Source organism: Bactrocera dorsalis, chromosome 3, assembly GCF_023373825.1.
Source record: "Bactrocera dorsalis isolate Fly_Bdor chromosome 3, ASM2337382v1, whole genome shotgun sequence".
NCBI classification, from domain to species: domain Eukaryota; kingdom Metazoa; phylum Arthropoda; class Insecta; order Diptera; family Tephritidae; genus Bactrocera; species Bactrocera dorsalis.
Window position 1 is genome coordinate 69824632 of NC_064305.1, and position 18886 is coordinate 69843517.

At 38.2% G+C, this 18886-nt stretch overlaps 1 protein-coding gene across 1 annotated transcript in view; it reads right to left on the bottom strand.

The window, feature by feature from the left end:
• The window catches only part of LOC105222908 (uncharacterized), a 260085-nt gene that overhangs the window by 6176 nt on the left and 235023 nt on the right, over positions 1-18886 (bottom strand). The window contains exon 3 of the mRNA XM_049453534.1: positions 12020-16116. Coding sequence (XP_049309491.1) covers positions 12020-14402 — 2383 coding nt within the window. The 5' untranslated portion in view covers positions 14403-16116. The remainder of the gene's footprint in view (positions 1-12019; positions 16117-18886) is intronic.

Here is an 18886-nt window from a genome sequence, read left to right on the forward strand (position 1 = left end):
TGAACTGCGATTGAAGTAAATGCCTGTTGATGAGTCCTTATTAACTCTCATCAATCCAGACTATTTACTTTAAGCACAGTTTAACATAAATTTGCGAAGTGAAATAATTATTTAATATTAAATTAGGTATTTTTGTGTTTTTTGTGCAAGTTATGACCATTAAAGTTAACTTTAAGTTCATAAGGAAGGTAAAAGTTTCAATTAAAACATTAGATGCAAAAATTAGTTTAAATTTATCATTCAATCCTAAGTGAAATAGTTTTATATCGCATATATTGTATGGTGGCTACATGATACAGTAGTCCGATCTGAATCAGCGTCTTCGTAGAATATAGTTGGACGAAAGATTGCCCGACAATTGAAATTTATGTGAGCTGTGACCAATTCACAAAACGGAAGGCCCTACTATCTGTGTTAACTACCGTGAGGTAAGACTCCTCAATATCGCGTATAAGGTTCTATTAAGTGTATTGTGTGAAAGATTAAAGCCCACCGTCAACAAACTGATTGGACCTTTTCAGTCTGGCTTTATGCCTAGAGAACTAACAACTGACCAACTGGACAATCAATAACTGATGATCTTGCGGTAAATCTTGGAAAATACCCGTGAAAAGAGAATCAACACACACCAGCCTATCGTCGATTTCAAAGCTGCTTTTGATAGCACGAAAAGGAGCGGCTTTTATGCCGCGATGTCTGAGTCTGGTATCTCTGCAAAACTGAGACATTTGTGTTATATGTGCAATACCAAAAGCTCCGTCAGGATCTCTAAGGACTTCTCCGAGCTGTGCGATATGCCTAGGCTTGGTTTTAGACAAAGCCACTTCCTATCGTGCCAGTTCCTCAATCTATTGCTAGATAAAATAATTCGAGCTGCAGAATCGATGACAAAATCTGATGAGTCGGAATGGATGAAACACTCCAGCTCGGAGAGCATTAGACGCAGTATCCGCCGGGGAAAGCACTTCGTTGGAAAGACCAGGTGGCGAAGGACTTGACTACACTTGGAATCTCCAATTGTCGCCAAACAGCGAAAAGAGAGAACGGCTGGTGCGCTGTTGAAAACTGAAGCTGATCATTTATATACAGCGAAGGATAGATGAGAGAGATCGGGTAGTTCTCAAGAGGGCTCGGTACTCTGTAACAATGCTACTCCAACGATTCATTAAAATCATACCCATCTACGGTCCTGTTTATGTACATATGTATCCTTTGTAGGGTTTCCGAGACTTCCTTCTGTAAAAAAATTTGTGTCAAACTAAATATACCCTTTTCGGTGTATATATAATATATGTATAGTACAGTAATAATCTGTATAAATACTTCTTTCCTATCTACTCGTTTCTATTTATTTGTTGCATGTTCTTCGAAAATTCGATAAAATAAGCTGAGAAAGATATCCAACTAAATTATACCAGATTTAGATCACTTGCATATACCGCTCTAACTTTTTAAGATCCTTTTAATTTTTGGACTCACCATTGTACTTACAAAGCCTTCGTTTCCTTTTAACGGGTGATTTTTTTGAGGTTAGGATTTTCATGCATTAGTATTTGACAGATCACGTGGGATTTCAGACATGGTGTCAAAGAGAAAGATGCTCAGTATGCTTTGACATTTCATCATGAATAGACTTACTAACGAGCAACGCTTGCAAATCATTGAATTTTATTACCAAAATCAGTGTTCGGTTCGAAATGTGTTGTTATCGACAAATTTTGTTCAGCGATGAGGCTCATTTCTGGTTGAATGGCTACGTAAATAAGCAAAATTGCCGCATTTGGGGTGAAGAGCAACCAGAAGCCGCAACAATTCATCTCAAGAAATGGACCCGTAAGTTGGCCACCAAGCTCATGCGATTTAACGCCTTTAGACTATTTTTTGTGGGGCTACGTCAAGTCTAAAGTCTACAGAAATAAGCCAGCAACTATTCCAGCTTTGGAAGACAACATTTCCGAAGAAATTCGGGCTATTCCGGCCGAAATGCTCGAAAAAGTTGCCCATCTAACGTTTCAAATAAAGAACCGATGAGATTTTGCAAATTTTATGCGTTTTTTTTTTTTTAAAAGTTATCAAGCTCTTAAAAAATCACCCTTTATATGTTAGTTATCTGGGAGATTTAAGTTCTAAAAGACTTCTAATCCTGTAGGGCTTTGAAGCTCATTTAATTCAGTTCAAAGCTTTGCGGTCAAGCTTAATTAAAACCACCTATCTATAAAGAAACCCAAAAATAGTAAAGTATTTAACCTCAGTGGTAAGAGCTTTTGACGAGCTTTGTAAGCTCTAAGCGATCTCTGGTCCTATAAAGCTCTTCTAATTGACTCAATAAAAAGTTTGCGAAGTATCAAGGCTCAAAAATGAGAGCTTTCAATTATCTTTGTAGCCAAATTATATTCTTTGAAGCTTATCTAATTAATTGTGATATTTTGCGATCAAGCATAATTTAAATAGACACTTTACAAAAAGATTCTGATTTAAAGAAGTATTAAGCTTTTAGTATTACAGCTTTTCTTGAGTTAGTATACAGCTTTCCGGTCAAGCTTAATTAAAATAGATTTGCTAAATACACTACAGTATTGAAATATTAAGTCTCGAGAACGAAAGCTTGACTTTGGACTCTTCTAGTTTGCTTAGAATTTTCAAAGAGTCTAACCGAGCGTGGAACATCATAGGAAATGGTACTTTTAGACCTCTATCTCTCACTCTCTCTCTGTCACTCTCTCTCTTTCTACTAGATAAAGTAAATTCCACTCATAGTCAAAATATTAGGTTTGTTATATTAAAGTTTAACTAGTATAGTGCGGCAAATCAACTTTTCTGAAGCTTTAATTTAAATATCTCAAAGCACAATAATCAGAAAGGTCTCTTCTGATAAGATACTATTCATTAAGCATAGTTTAGAGCGTCTAAATTAACATGGCAGACAACTTCCGTAGCCGTATTTGACTACAACCACCCAACCAGAGCAAAGGCTTCAATATAAATGTTTGTGGAACTATAGCTTTTGTGCAACCTGGAGCTTTTTTATAAGTACATATGCACAAAATGAGCGCAGCTAAAACGTTTGACCTAAATTTGAGTTGACAAAGGCGTTTCTGTCAATACATGTGTACAATGTAAAAACTGCTAAAAAGCTGCGCTTAAAAGCTCCTCGAGCTTTATTTGCTTTTTAAGTGCGCGCATTTGCAAACTATCATAGAAATTGCAAATTCCGCAATAAATGTGTTATATCACTCTTATTTACTTCACTTATGTACAAACCCCTCCTGCACCATCTGACCCCCCCTCCGTGCATCCGGAGCAGCGCTTAAAATTAATTTGCACACTTTGCCTGCTGTTTGCTTTCGTGTCGCCACATCAAATAACACATACAAGTACAACAATAGCAACAACTATTAAAAAGTGACGTGTAATAAAATGTCCAATAACAAGAACAACAACAACGACACTTTCACAGTTGCACCACTCAAGCGCGCAGCCTTATAAAGTGTCACAATTGCTGCTGCCGTCACTGTGGCATGCAACGAGCACGTCAATATGGTAACCATTGCAAAATCACACACACACACACAACGTGTGTGCATACAAATTACTGAAAATTTAATTAAAAATTTGTTTGCACACGTTGTTGGCAACGCCGCCGAACGCCGGGAAAAGTACAAAAGCCGAACCGAAAACTTCCAACAACCAAGCGTCAAGCCCGACAAAGAAACGAATAAAAATTACCCCAAAATAGCTAACAAAGTTAATCATCATGCTAGTCTGGCGCGGGGTCCGGGGTGCGGGGCTGACAACGCGCCAGCAGATAACGGCAAGCAAAAAGTGCAGCGTGTTGCATAAGACCAGCACACACCAAGCTGGTGAAAGAGTTGAAAAATGCGCACGACAAAGTTGCCACAATGGCGAATTTTTCGCATAGCGGTGCCGGGCAGCAGGGGCCGAGGCATAAAAGCCATCATTTTTAGCTTTATTAATTTCATATGCCACAGCAAGGGCAGTATTTGACAAAAGTATGAAGCACAGCATGAACATATTGGCTGGCTATGTAACCAATAGCCTTGAAACAAAAAATTCAAAATTCAAAAACAAAAATGTTCCATACGAAAAGTTGGCTAAATATTCATAGTAATCAGTGTAACTTTCGTCTGCACGGGCTTTGCTTGTAATTTCAGTTAATTCAATTAGATAAATAGTGGCAGGAAGCCGCATATTTGCACGCCAGCAATGCAAAGGAGCAAACTTTTGCTCGTGGCAAGCTGTTAGATGGCTGCTTGAAGGCTGAGCGTTGCATGAAGCATGGCGCATGGAGAATGGGTGATGCTTGGATTGAGGATGGTTGTATGGTTGAACGGCTTGCTGTTGGTTGGCTGTTGGTTGCCTGAATTGCTAAAGCTTGGCAGCTTCGTCGTCGTCGTCGCTTCGCTGGCAGCCATTGTATCCAAGAGTGTTGTTAATTTGTTTGTTTTGTGCTGCTCGAAGTTGTACTTCAAAGTTGAGTGGCGTGTAAACATGCAACACCACATAGCCACACTATCATAGGCGCACATTAGTACATACACACACACACACACACAAACTATCACGCATGTGTAATAGTTTTGTTGCCTGGCAAACTTGCCACAATGGTCGACGTCGGCTGCCAATTTTCACTCAATTATACTTTTTCTTGCGGCCAAATTGGTTTAAATGGCTTAAACTATTATGAAGACAAGTCAGGCAAGCAGCCAATGTGCACTGTGCCGCGCTTGTACACTTGTGGCAACTTTATGCTGTATGTTTTGCGCCTCCCACACACATCCTTAGGCATGTTACATCTACACCTATCTCGAAAAGTTTGTGTGTGTTCTTGCGCCGGCAGCAGTTTTGTGGCTTTGCGTGCCAGTTTGTGTACTTGTGTGTGTGTGTGTTTGTGTTAGTGCCATTGTTTCTTAAAGACTTTAAGCCTCACTCGTTCGTTGAAGTTTTACTTCATATTGTTAAGTGATTTTTCTCACTGTTTTATTTGTTATAGAATATTTGTAGTTGCATTGCGGTTTGTGGTTGGTGGTTTTGTGGCGGGAAACATGTTGAAAGTGCCAAAAAAGAAAGTGGTGGTGAAGTAAGCGTATTTGCATAGTTTCGGCATGCAAAAATATGTTAACAATGTGCTAGAAATATTTTAGAAATTTATGTGTACATATGTAACATTTTGGTTTTTAAGTGCTTTGGAACTTTTACTTTAAAGAAAACCCACGAAAATTGTTGAAACGACAAATTTTTAGTCTTTAACTAGAGGACCCGCCCAAGTTTTACTGTGGCTGTTACATAGGTAGTACTACTAATACCATCTATATGATTTCTATTAGTTAGATTATAAATATTATTTAAGGAATAATCGCATTTTTGGTGAAGCAACTTGTGTTAGTTTACAAAAAAATGAATCATAAAGAATTTCGTGCGTTAAGAAAGAATTGGTTTTTGGGGTAAAAATACTATTGAATTTGGGCTGTGCATCAGTGAAATCAATCGAGTCCAATCGACTGTCAGCCTAGTGGACTGCATATGTATTAAGAAACGGTTCTCAAGCGTGGAAAGACAAAAAAATCGGCTGGCAAGGTTATGGCATCAGTCTTTTGGGATGTCCGTGGTATATTATTCATCGAATGATAAATGAGCCAGTTTTAATTCATTGCATTGTGTATTTGATTGCAGTTATATTCTACCATTCCTAATATTTAGCAGTTTTATAATTTTTCAGGAAGGATCAGTTTGTGCTTCATCGTTCCCGTTTAAATATTGCATTGCTCTGTGCAATGCTTCGAAAAGATTTCTGTATATCTCAAATTTTAATAGACCTTTTTATCAACACTTCAGTTATGCCATTATTTTTTTATGCCAGACCTTTTGCAATTGTAAATTGCCTGTCAAGATACCCCCTCCAATAGTTAGCAGGTATGAAAAAAATGTTATAGCTACCCATAGATGTATTGAATGACCCAATTTATTACTTAAGAACGAACAACTCTGTCCACAATATGAAAACTTTATCTACAGATGTCGCTTTTTACTTTGGCATCGTTTTGTTTAATGCACGTTTACGCCAATTTAAGGTTTGAATATTGGATACTGCGATGGTAGCGCCATCCATCGGTCAAACATTTAAAATTAGCAATTAATTACAAATGAAAAATTAATGTAAAAAAACATTTTCCAGTGGACCAAATTGTAAATCTAAACCATTCTCGAATCTCCTTGAACATACACACAAAATTTCATCAAAATCGGTTCATCCGTTTAGGAGCAGTTCAAATGCAAACACACGGTCAGAAGATAGAAGATAATTCGTAAATTTTATGGCATTTAATTTTTGAACAAAATTGTGGAGCATTATTCCGCCATTGAGTTCTATAAAGGCCACTCCAACAGGTCATTTTAAAAGTCGTGGCCTGGCACATACATATGTACATAGATGGCGCTACTAGAATAAAATTCATATGCCTTTTAGTTAGGCCTAACCTTCAAAAGGCGCGTGCATAATTTAACAGCTGTCGTGGGATTACTTTGTAAATTATATCAATTTGAGTGAAGCCACTGTAGTTATTGTGACAAAATGGATAAAAAGGAATTTGGAGTGTTGATAAAATACTGCCTTTGGAAGGGAAAAAATCTGATTGAAGCAAAAACTTGGCTCAAGGAGTTTACCGTCACTGCACCAGTAGAATCAACCAACAAGCATTGGTACATTAAGTTTAGACGTGACCATCAAAGAATGAATGAATGACCACCAAGGACTGTGAACGCAGAAGACGCCCAGAAAAGTTTGTTACCAACGAAAACATCAAAAAGACCTCAACATAATTTAGGTTGACCGTAAAGTTAAGTTGTTCGAGATAGCTGAGATTCTAAAGATATCAACTGAACAAGTGCATTATATAATTTACGAATATTTGGGTATGAGAAAGCTATGTGCAAAATGGGTGCCGCGCGAGTACACTTTTGACCAAGAACAACGACGAGTTGATGATTCGGATCAGTGTTTGGCGATATCTAAGCGCAATAAATCCGAGTTTTTTCGTCGATATGTGGGAATGAATGAAACATGGCTCTATCATTTTACTCCGAACTCCAATCATCCGAGGCGATTAATCCGAACCCAAAATCGCTGAAAAACAGCCGCTTTTGAAGAAAAAGGAAATGCCAAGACCATGCACTGTGTCACAAGTTAGTAAAAACGTTGGCGAAAATCCATGAATTGAGCTTCGAATTGTTCCGGATTTCCAGATCTTGCCCCAGCGACTATTTCCTGTTTTTAGATCTGAAAAGAAAGCTTGCTGAGAAGAAAATTTCATCGAATGAAGAGATGAACGGTCCGTCAATCCGTTCATTCGTCAATCCGTCCATCCGTCCATCCGTCCGTCTGTCTGCACGTCCGTGCATGCAAGTGAAAACTTGAGTATGCCATTTCGATTCTAAAAATTGTCAAAATCGGATCATAGCTGTTCAAGCCCCACCATACCGAATATGTGGACCGTGACGTGAGGCTGACTTTTTGCTGAAAATATCGGTTAATCTGTGCAAATGTCTTTGTTTCTAAAATTCGGATGCTTCCTTCGGGTCAATACTTCACTTAGCCCATATGTTTAATATACAAATTTTCGATCTTAATTGTGAAGAAGGGTTTTCTAGAGGCGAAAAGATTTTATTCGGGAGGTTTTTGGCATATTTGGTATATAATATAGATAAAGCCCTTACCGGGTTCTTATTTCATAAACTAAAAAAAATCTTTTTAATGTCCTCTCCAAATTCCCTCGAGTTTTTTTTTTTCTGAAGTTCTTTATTGATTGTAAAATCATGTCGCAAAGTTTTCTATTGAAAATCATAAGAAACAAGAAGACTAAAGAGAGCTAATAATAGAAAAATTGTGTTGAATAAAATTGGCTATTAACACGCTTTCAGTAAAGTTTCACACCACAATAACCGAAGCAAAGGAAATTCTTCTCGGCATTCTCACTTCATTCAACACATTTTCACCTGCACAAAATCGTCACGAAATAAATGAAAAAGCAAAAACACACCCAATCTAAAGCATACAACCAACTATAATATTTCGAGTGCCGGTGACATGCAAGCTGCTGCTCTACACCTTCCCCGCTGGGCACCGGCGGTGTTCTTACATGCACCGAACCGAGTCGACACCGCAACACTTTTTAGGGAAAAACTTTTACCGCACCATTAAACACTGCCACTCAAAAGTGGACGGACAAAAGCAAGAAGAGATACACAACGAAGGACATCAGGAGACGACGACATTACTGGAACCCTAACTCGCTCTCGCCCGCGTACCGTATATCTTCACCGTTTTGTGCACTCGCGTGTAGAACATTTGACTTAAAAGGTACTTAAGATGCAAAAAAGTTAAAAGCACGACAAAACATCAAAGGAGTATATGCCAAAAATTAGCAAAAGGAAAGCAAAACCAAAAAGGAAAGTAAAACAAAATAAAAAAGAAACTAAATAAATAAAAAGAAACTAAATGAAAGTAAGAGAAATAAAACAAAAAGTAAATAAACCCGAAATAAGTAGCAACAAAAAACAGCTGTCCGGCTAAAAAGTATGACAAAGTTGAGCAAGGTATGCAGCTAGAAACGAGAGTTGAAGCACAGATTCCCAACAGCGTAACTGTCAAGCAAAAACTCGGTTGTTGGTAACAACAAAGAGCGAGCTGAGAAACTTTTAAATAAAAAATTAAAATCTATTCATGCACCTTGCAGCATACAACTTTTGTCAGGTGATTTTCACAAAATATTTAGAATTGCAGTGTTTTGGGTAAAAGTAGACGCTCTTAGAAAGTGGTTAGACAGCTGCTTAGGTGAAGTTGGCGCACTTTTATTTTAGCATTTTAGCGTGGTACTGCAGTTGGTCAACTGTGGTGGTAAGGAGAGACAATGCGCCATTTCCATTGTGTTTATGAGTTCAAAGAATTTTTGTGGCGACTTTTTATTTAGAAACCATTATTGATATGCAAAAGAATGCATATGGAACGACTTGGCGCATTTAATGTCTAGATTTTATATTAAAAACGTACAAAATTCAACTTATGCAACAGCTGAAGCCCCTCGATCTTCCCAAGCGACATCGCTTCACTTTATGGACTCTTGAAAAATTCAAAGAAGTTCCGACGTTTTGCGAGCCAAATTTTGTTCAGCGATGAGGCTCATTTCTGGCTTCATGGGTATGTAAACAAACAAAATTCCCGCATTCGGGGCGAAGAGCAACCTGAAGAGATTCAGGAGCTGTCATTTCATCCAGAAAAAACAACGCTTTAGTCTGGTTTGTGCTCAGGTAGAATCTTCCTGCATATATACATAGTATCTAGACATATCTCCAAAAATGATGCGGTGAGAATGTAACCGTCAATAGCGACCGTACGCGCCAAAATAATCGACTATTTAATGCGTGAAATTGAAGCTCGTGATCTCGGCGACATTTGGTTTCAGAAAGAAATAATCTCGGCGCAACTTCCCACACATCGCATCAATCAATGAATTTATTGAGAGAACACTTCGGTGAGCAGATAATTTCACGTTTTGTGCCGGTCGATTGGCCACCAAGATCGTGTGATATCACATCGTTAGGCTTTTTTCTGTAGGGATATATAAAGTTTAAAGTTTATGGGGACAATCTGTTTCGATTCAGACCTTGGCGCAAAATATCACGCCTTTCATTCGCCAGTTACCAGTTGAAATGCTCGAACGAACCACCAATAATTGGACTCAACGGGTGGACCATCTGTGACGTAGCCACGGCCAATATTTGAAACAGATAAATTTCAAAAAATAAATACCAAAAAATGTTCTTTCCAATAATAATAAACTTCTCCCATTAAATTTTAAGTTTCTGTGTTTTTCTTAAAAAAAAGTGTGGAACCTCGAAATATGTCAGCCTTTTGTCCAAATACAATGTCTAGAGATAGTCAACTTGATTCCTTCTTGAAATTGGTTCAGAACATAGTCTATTGCTGTAAATTGTATCCCAAGCACAAAGAGAGAAGAATATATAACAACAGGGATTAAATAAGTTGAATTTGTTCACAATATCTCTGCAATATGGTCTTTAACCTCAATTTTAGCAAAACTTAATAAGTAAAAATGGTCTAACAATATACTTGTACATTATGGACAAAAATGACTGTAATCATTTGTTTTTTTAAATTCGAATGAATAAGATCTTAACATAATATGATCGATCTATACACTTAAATGACGATAACTTTTAACAATTTATAGATATTGGATGAATAGGTAGGTCGGCCGGTATAATAATTTGTCTTAATGAGTTAGTCTACTAAGATATGTGATTTAGCAAGTATTATTTAGAGAAATTCACTTATTTCAATTCTTACTTTTGACGTAAGTTATATAATTAAAATAATATAAACTCGTGGAGAATTGCTGGCAAAATCGAAAGCACGAACGAAAACAATGCTAACTTTGAATTTCCAAACAAACAAAACCCGAAACTAATTTTTGATGTGAATTTGAGGCATTTTAAGCCTATGTTCGTAGAAAAAATTTCATTTTCGAAAGTATAAATAGCAAACATCATGAAAATTCGTATTATATATTATATTATATTTTTATAGCGTACAAGAGCTTATACACATTTCTATATATGAAAATATATATTTGAATGAGCAAACAGAGTGCATTGACTGCACACACTCGTTTAGCATGAGTTAAACACCATGTCTCGGCTACCACGCCGCTCCGAGCACACATGTTGTTGCATGACGCACACTTGTTCGTATTGTTGCAACAATTTTCATATATTTTCAACTAACACTTGCATACGCACTGCGATTTTATTTTCGATTTTTTTTTGCATTTTCATATTTTTGTTGTCACACACTGTTTGTTTGTGTTGTTTGTTGTTGCTTTTCGGCACTCACTTTAATATCACTATTTGCACAGAAAAGCACTGCGCTGCCAGCCTCGTGCCTGACATGCCCTAAATGCAGCTAGTGTTGATTGCCATGTGGCAACTGCCGAGCTGCAAAGTGACTACAACGTGCAACATTGCTGCAACAAAAGCTAGTTTACGTTGTTTTGGATTTTTTCTCATTTATTAATTTTTTTTTGTGTTTTTACTTTTTAGTTTTTTTTTTGGTTTCTGGAATTTTTTTATTTTTTTTCTTCGGCTTCTTTTTTGTTTTTGTTTCTTTGCCTTGTTTACAGCTGTGCGCTTTTTAATATTTGCACGTCACACCAGGCGGTGTAAGCCAACCAAGCAGTCGGCAGCTAGCAACGTGTAACCAATGTCACCACAAGTGGCAACAACACTGCCAGCAAGGAGCAGCAGTCTGACAAAGGCGGGCAGTGTGTTAGTGGCAACACTGTATAACCTACTTTGCCGTTTCGAAAATAAGAGCACACACATACATACACACATGTGTGTAACGGTATATAAATAAATATTCCATAAACACTAGTTGGAGAGCCGAGAAACCGTAGCGGCGACAAGCGGTGGACAGCTGGACGGTGGCGGAAGTGAGGAGCTGCGGCTGTTGAGGCTTGGCTGGGCTGAAGGATGGATGAGCAGCGCGCCGCCACCGGAAATGTGTTGCAAATGAGCGCAGCTGGGTAGCGTGGCTGCCTATTGTTCACAAAATCCGTTAGTTTTGTGTATACATGTGTGTGTATGTGTAACTAGTGTGCCACACGCCAAGTCACAAGGTTGCAACAACGCCACCGTCATTTGCATAAAACTTGTGAAGACAATGGCAACTATGCGCTGGGGTTCAAAGCTATGTATATATATATTTTTGTGTATGTGTATGAGTGTGTCGTTGAAGGCCCAACTGCAAATTCCGTGCGGGTCAGTGCTTTTTCACAATTCCGTAAGCGTAGCGCGTCGCATGCCACACACATTCATTACATGCGACACCTCCCCACTTCTTTGCCATCACGACTGTCCTCCTCACGGCCGCGCTTCCGGCCAACGCCCCTATCAAACATGGCACATTTGAGCCCCCAAAGCGTACCGTTATAATGTACTGGTGTCTCGCGCGACATTGAGTGTATCTTCTTGCTCGGTCCCGGATGGTGTGTCGTATGACTGGAAGAGTGTGTTAACGTCAACACCACGACGAGTACGCTGGCGCACGCCAAGCAGAAAAACACTGTCATCACAATGCAAACGATACGTTTACGCTTGCGATGCGCCTCCTCATCTTCGTCCGTTTCGTCGCTGAGCGACTTCTTCTTGAGCGCCTTGTGCGCTTGAGCGCCACTCATCGACGCCTTGCGTCCTGCTACTTTGTGATGGAATGGACGTAGCACTTGTTCGAAGGCGGCATCGCTGAGTTCGTACGTCAGCGACGGTTTACGTTCGAATGAGGGACGTTTCTCCTCCATAAAGGCGGTGGCTGCCGTAGCGGAGGTTGGCGTCAACGCCAACGGACGTGGACTACGCTTGATGTCCTCTACCGTGCCGCCGACCGCACTGGACAATGGACGACTGTTGCGTCGGTGGGGTGATGTGAGCTCAAACTCGTTGCCCGTCACAGCGGTGGGTGGGTAGGCGCTATCGCCAATGAAACTCTTCGATTTCTTGGTCGCGCTCAGTGTTTCGCGGTAGGTGCGTAAACGCATGCTGGCGCTATGCAATGCTTTCGCCTGTTTGACGCTGGCGCTGGCGTTGGTGCCCTGAAAGGCGGCGGCTGCGGCAAGTACGCTGGGCCGTTGATGTACTTGCAGCTCTTCGAGGTTGTTTGGCGATAGGTAGAGTGAGCGTCCGTGTTGTGCGCCGCGTTTAAAGTGATAGGCGGCCGTGGCTGCGGCAGCGGCGCTATGCAGTTGCAGCGCGTGCGGTGAGTGACCATGTACTGCAGCTGCGGCTGCTGCTGCCGCGGAGGTTGATGGGCGTGCATCCAATTCTAGGCTTTGTGAGCTATGCTGACGTGTATGTGGATGTTCGCCGCGCTTCTTGAGGCTGCTCGACGACGCTGAGGGCGGGTGCGTGCCACCATGTGTCATGACTGCTGCGCCGCTGCCATCTTCGAAGGAGCCCGAACTCTTACGCGCCAGTAAAACAGCTGCGGCGCGTTGTGCGGCTGCCACTTCCATGCCGATATCCTCCATTTTTGTGCTGCTATTGCTGCGCGAACGTGATTCGACGAAGAGCTCGTTTTCTAATGATAGATTCTGTTGTGGAAATAGCGATGCGGCTGTACGACCCTCCAGCGATTCCATAAGTTCGTCATTGAGCGATGGATGTCGTATTTGCGATTCGACAACCGACTCCGGTTTGATGCTGGGTCGCCGTCCGGGATCGTTGAACGAACGATGTGAACGACAACCGCGGCGACTAGGCGATGGCGAACGACTCAACTCTTTGCCGGCACTAGCACCGCTGGGATGTCCGGGCATAAGAAAATTGCCGCGCACCGAACTTGTACGTCTACTCGAGGACGCCGATGAGCCTTGCGACGCTGCCGCTGCTGCGGACAACAGCATCTGATCCATTGTGGCGGCGGAATCTTGTTGTGCGTGAAACGAATGGGTTTTCTTCATCTGAAAAGTGGAAGCCGGATGTACGTCAATTGTGTCTGAGCGTCGAAACATATTCTTTTTAAGCGGGTGCGTAGCGCTGACCGTATGTCGATGAGACGACGACGACGGCGGCAGCATATAGTCATCGATGAATTGTATTGGCGAACTGCTGCCGCCACGTATACCACCACCGAGCGCGCCCACATCTTCGCCCAGACTACTGCTGCTGACCAAGTAGATGTCCGGCTGATGTGCCAATGGTACGCGCACCGGCAACGGGCTAACCGCATGCGATGTCGGCGAGCTAGTCGAACTCGAATGATGTTGGTGTTGCTGCTGCTGCTGTTGTTGTTGTTGTTGATGTCGCGCATGCGCCACCATATTTTGAAACGTATGTAGGCTGTGTTGTTGCTGTTGCTGGTGATGTTGCTGACGCGCCGACAGCGCGGGCGAGACGACGCGACTACCATCGCCATGCATTTGATGCGTCGGTATCGCCAACGTTTGTGGCGGCGCCGAACGCAACGGCAGCGGTGAGGCGGAACGATGTATTAGTGGTTGTTCGACAATCATCGTGTCATCCAGCATCATTGTGGGTGGTGAGCCGGTGCCACCACCACCGCCACCACCCATAGGTGGCGCATAATTGTCGATGGCCATCGATAGCGAACGACTGATGGCTTTCAGTTTGGGTGGCTTTTTCTTGGTGGCGGGATTGTCAAAGGACGACTTGCCCGGCGTATTGTACTCGTAATCAAGGTCAGCAGGGATGGCGGCGCCGTGGTGGGTCATGTAACTGTGGCCAGCAGCAGCGGTGGAGGCGGCGGCAGCATGTTGATGATGGTGACTACTACCGCTGGCGCCGCGCTCCATACGGTAGTAATAGTGGTAGTAGGGGTGCCTATTATTATAGTAATGTGCAATTGTGGTGCTGGTGTGGGATTTGGCGGGCGGGAAGGGTTACAATTACAATTACGGTGTACAAATACAACAAATGTTACGTTTACGTTTACGTTTACGTCTACGATGACGTTGATGTACAAGGCGTTAGCTGTTATGCTTATTACTCTTACTCTTACTTTTACTTTTACGCTTACGTTTATGATAACGTTGATAACTACGTATACGTTTACGCTTACGTTTACGGTGACACTTAAAGTGCGTTGGTGTGACGGTAATTTTGCGTACACTTGCTTTACTGGTGATTTACAAAAGGCTGGTGATTGGCTGGAGGTTGTGGTTTTGGTGGTGGTGGTGGTGGTTTTGGTTGTTGTGGTGCTGATTTGGTGAAGGACTGGACTTTATAAGCAAAATTGGTGTTGTTGGTGGTTTTGGTGGTAAAATATATATATATATTTATCAAACGGTTAGGTGCTCTATTTATAGTGATAATTATGATGGTGGTGTTATTGGTGGTAGGTGTCTTTGCTAGCTAGCTGGGTTTATTGCTTGGGTGCGTTTACGTTACGAGCAACTTGCATACAATTACATTACGTTATGAGCGTTAAAAGTAAAAAAAAAGGCCTACGCAATCCTCAGACACACTTTACAATTTATGTTTTGATTTGTTTCTAGTTTTGGTTTTGCTTTTGGTTTCGGTTTTGGAAGCGTTCAAGCGTTTGTAGCGCACATATAACTGTATTGGAGTGTATGAGCAAGCAAGCGTGTGAGCGTGTGAGCGAGCGAACGAGCGACAACTAAATTTTGCAAAATATATTTCTACTCAAAATAAGTACTCAAGCCTTTCTAGTGTTGTTTTTATTGTTACTGTTTTTTTTACTTTTTTTCTTTGTTTTTACTTTTCTATTGGAAGCGCTTATGCGTGAGTCTCTATCTATATGTAAAATACGATGTGAGCGTGCGTGCTGGCTGGCATGAGTGTTTGAGAGCGGCTACACACTACATTGGAGTTGTTTTTGTTTTTCTTCTTATGCTTTTTTGTTGTTGTTGTTGTTACCGATTGTGCGCGCAGTACATTTGTGAGCGTGTGAGTTATGTGGCCAGCGTGTAAATAATTGTTGCTCACGAACGCCTGAGTGTTTTATTTGTAATGAGTTGAGTTGAGCTGAGTTCGGTTGAGCTCAGTTGAGGTGAGCTCAGTTGAGTTGAGTTGCTTTTGTTTCACAATTGCTTATCAGTTTCCGCTTCTTCTTCGTTTGCTTATTGTAACGCTCACTTTTCCAAGCAGCTTTGTTGTTGTGTTGCCTACTTGGTGTTGAGTTGCTTTTGAAAGTTCATTTTTTTGAGTGCAATTTTTTTTAAATATTTTTTGTTTAATTTCGTGCATTTACAAGCTCGTACTCATTTAGCTCTGTGTCATAGTTACATTTTTTATTATTTAAATTTATTTTGATTAATATGTTTCTTGTTCTTTTTTTTTTGTTTTCTTCTCTGTTTATTTGGTGTTAATTTACGCTTTCTTACATTCGTGTCATACACTTCTTAAAGCATTGTTTTGTATGTAAATTTATGAGTAAGTGTGCTATCTCTTTTTATTAGACTTTGCATTTATCACTTGGTGCAAGTTGTGTTGTATTTGTTGCATCAACATAACCATTTCGCTTTTAAATAAAAACAGTAATCACAACTAGAATTAGACGAGAAGAAAAAATAGACAAAAATACATATATATTTATAGAATAATTTATAGTGTTAACAAATTTGAATAGAAATGAGTGCTTATTGGAGTTGAGATTGAGTGAGTCAGTGAATGTGAGTGTGCGTGGCAGATTAAACGAGTGAAAATAGCGTGCAATTGGGTACCGCAAGCAATTAAAAAAATATGCTTTAGTAAATTAAAAAAAAAAATACTTAATATTTGAGTAAACAGATTCTAAAAATTTGAGTGATTTTGAAAAATTAGTGTGCCAATTTAATTTTGTTTGTCAATAATTTGGAATTGCTGTAATTACAATTGAGTGAAAAAAATCAAAAAAACTCACTCATTCATTATATAAAAAAAAAACAATTTATAATGAAATGAATAAAAAATAGTGAGTTTAAAAGTTGCCACAAAAAATTAAAATATTCGCGAGAGAGTACTAATTTGAGTGGAAAAGTGAGCTATAGTTGAACAAAAAGATCAACTGAGTGTAAATTTAAATATTTTCAGTGGAATTTTAATTAAATTTTAGTTACAGAGAAAATAAAAGGTATGTGGATTTTTAAAGAAAAAAGTGCCAAAAAGTAGGATTAAAAATTTGTGAAAATTTATAAAAATAAAAAATTTAGAGTGGAATTTTAATAAAATTTTTTACAGAGAAAATAAAAGGTATGTGGATTTTTAAAGAAAAAAGTGCCAAAAGGTAGGAGCAAAAATGTATGAAAATTTATAAAAAATAAAAAAAAATTGAGTGGATTTTGAGTGCAATTTTTTATTACTTACAGTTATAATTTGATTAGAGAAAAAAGGTAAGAGGTAGATAGGATTAAAAATTTAAGAAAATTTATAAAAATTAAAAAAAAAATAATAATTTTAGTGGAGTTTGAGTGAAATTTTAATTAAAACTTTTTTTTAGTTATGGAGATAATAAAAAATATATTGATTCTTATAGAAAAAAGTGCCAACAGGTGGGAGCAAAAATTTGTGAAAATTTATAAAAATAAGAAAAAGTTTTGAGTGAATTTATAAAAATAAAAAATTTTGAGTGGATTTTGAGTGAAATGTATAAAAATTTTCAGAGAAAGTAAAAGACATTTTTAAAGAAAAAAGACGCCAAGAGGTAATTTGTGAAAACTTATAAATATACAAAATTTTAAGTGGAGTTTAAATTCCAATGAAATCTGAATAAAAATTTTACACAATTTATAAAAAATTTTGAACATTTATAAATATAAAAGATTTTCAGTCGATATACATAAGTCAAAGTTATCAATTTTAATGCAAAATATGAAAAAGGGATTGCGAGAAAAAAAATAATAAATAAATAAACTGAAACGAATTGAGTGAGTGAAAATTTGGTATATTTGTATTAGCACTAAGAGCCATAGTGGCAATTAATGTGAATGTGGCAAATTTGAGTGAGTTGCTTAAGGAGTCTCAGAAAAGTTGTAGTAACAGTGAAAATAAATTGAGTGAGATTTTTTTCTACTCAAAAAATGGATTTCCGTGATTTATATTTGTGTTTGTTTGCACAGGATTGAGTGAAAAGAAAATAAAAAAATAAACAAAAGGAAGTTGAGTGAGTTATAATTGAGTACATTTGTATAAACACTAAAAATTGTTGCAACAAAAGAAGCGAACTTTGCAAATTTGAGTGGGTTCTTTAAAGTGTATGAAAAAAAAAATAGTTAAAGTGAATTCGATTTGAGTGAGATTTTTTTCTACTAAAGAAATGGATTCGAGTGAGTTCTATTTGTATATGCTTGTATATACACTGAGAAAATCTTTAGTAAAAGTGAAAATAAATTGAGTGAAATTTTTTTTTTCTACTCAAAAATAATATTTGTGTCTATTTGTACAATTTTGTGTGAAAATAAAAACTAACAAGCAAACATAATTTTCGTCAGTTACATTTGAGTTCATATATATACATACATATATAAAAAATAAAAACCGAAATAGCCATAGAAGTGAGCTTGAGTGATTTAAGATACATTTTTCTACAGTTAATTGGTGTAAGATTGACTTTTAATATGAATGAGTGAATATTTTTAGATTTTAAATACATATGTACATATGTGCCGTAAGAAATATACATTTGTGCTAAAGTGAATAAATTTCTATAAATAAAAATTAGAATACCTTAAAATTATATCTAAATCTATTGGTAATACTTTTTTTTAATATTTTTTTTGGAATTAAAATAGTGCAAATATATAAAATATTAAATAATACTATGTTTAAATCTCAATGTCACTCTTAGTACTATCATAAATATGTACATATTGTTGCGATATATATGTATATACATATACATATGTATATGTACTTAATTTATTATTTACTAGTACTTATGTGCTTAGATAACCTTAAAGTTTTTACCACCAACAAAGAATGTTCAAGAAAAAGCGCGAAAGTGCAAACTGAGCAACTTCATTTGAGTTTTTGAGTGTTTAGGTGAAGGGAGCGTTTTCTACCCTTTAATACTAATATTTTTTGATTTATTTTTTTGTGTCATTGAATTGAGTGTTTTTTGGATTTTAGCTTTTTTTAATTTTTGACTCAGTGAATTGAGTGTATTTCAAATTTTATTTTAAATTTTTAATTTTTGACTCATTGAATTGAGTGTTTTTAAAATTTGTTTTTTTTTTTAATTTTTGTCTCTTTGACTCATTGTTTTTTTTTTTGGTTTAAGGTTTTTGTAATTTTTGGCTAATTGAATTAAGTATTTTTTTGAGTATGAGTTTTTTTTATT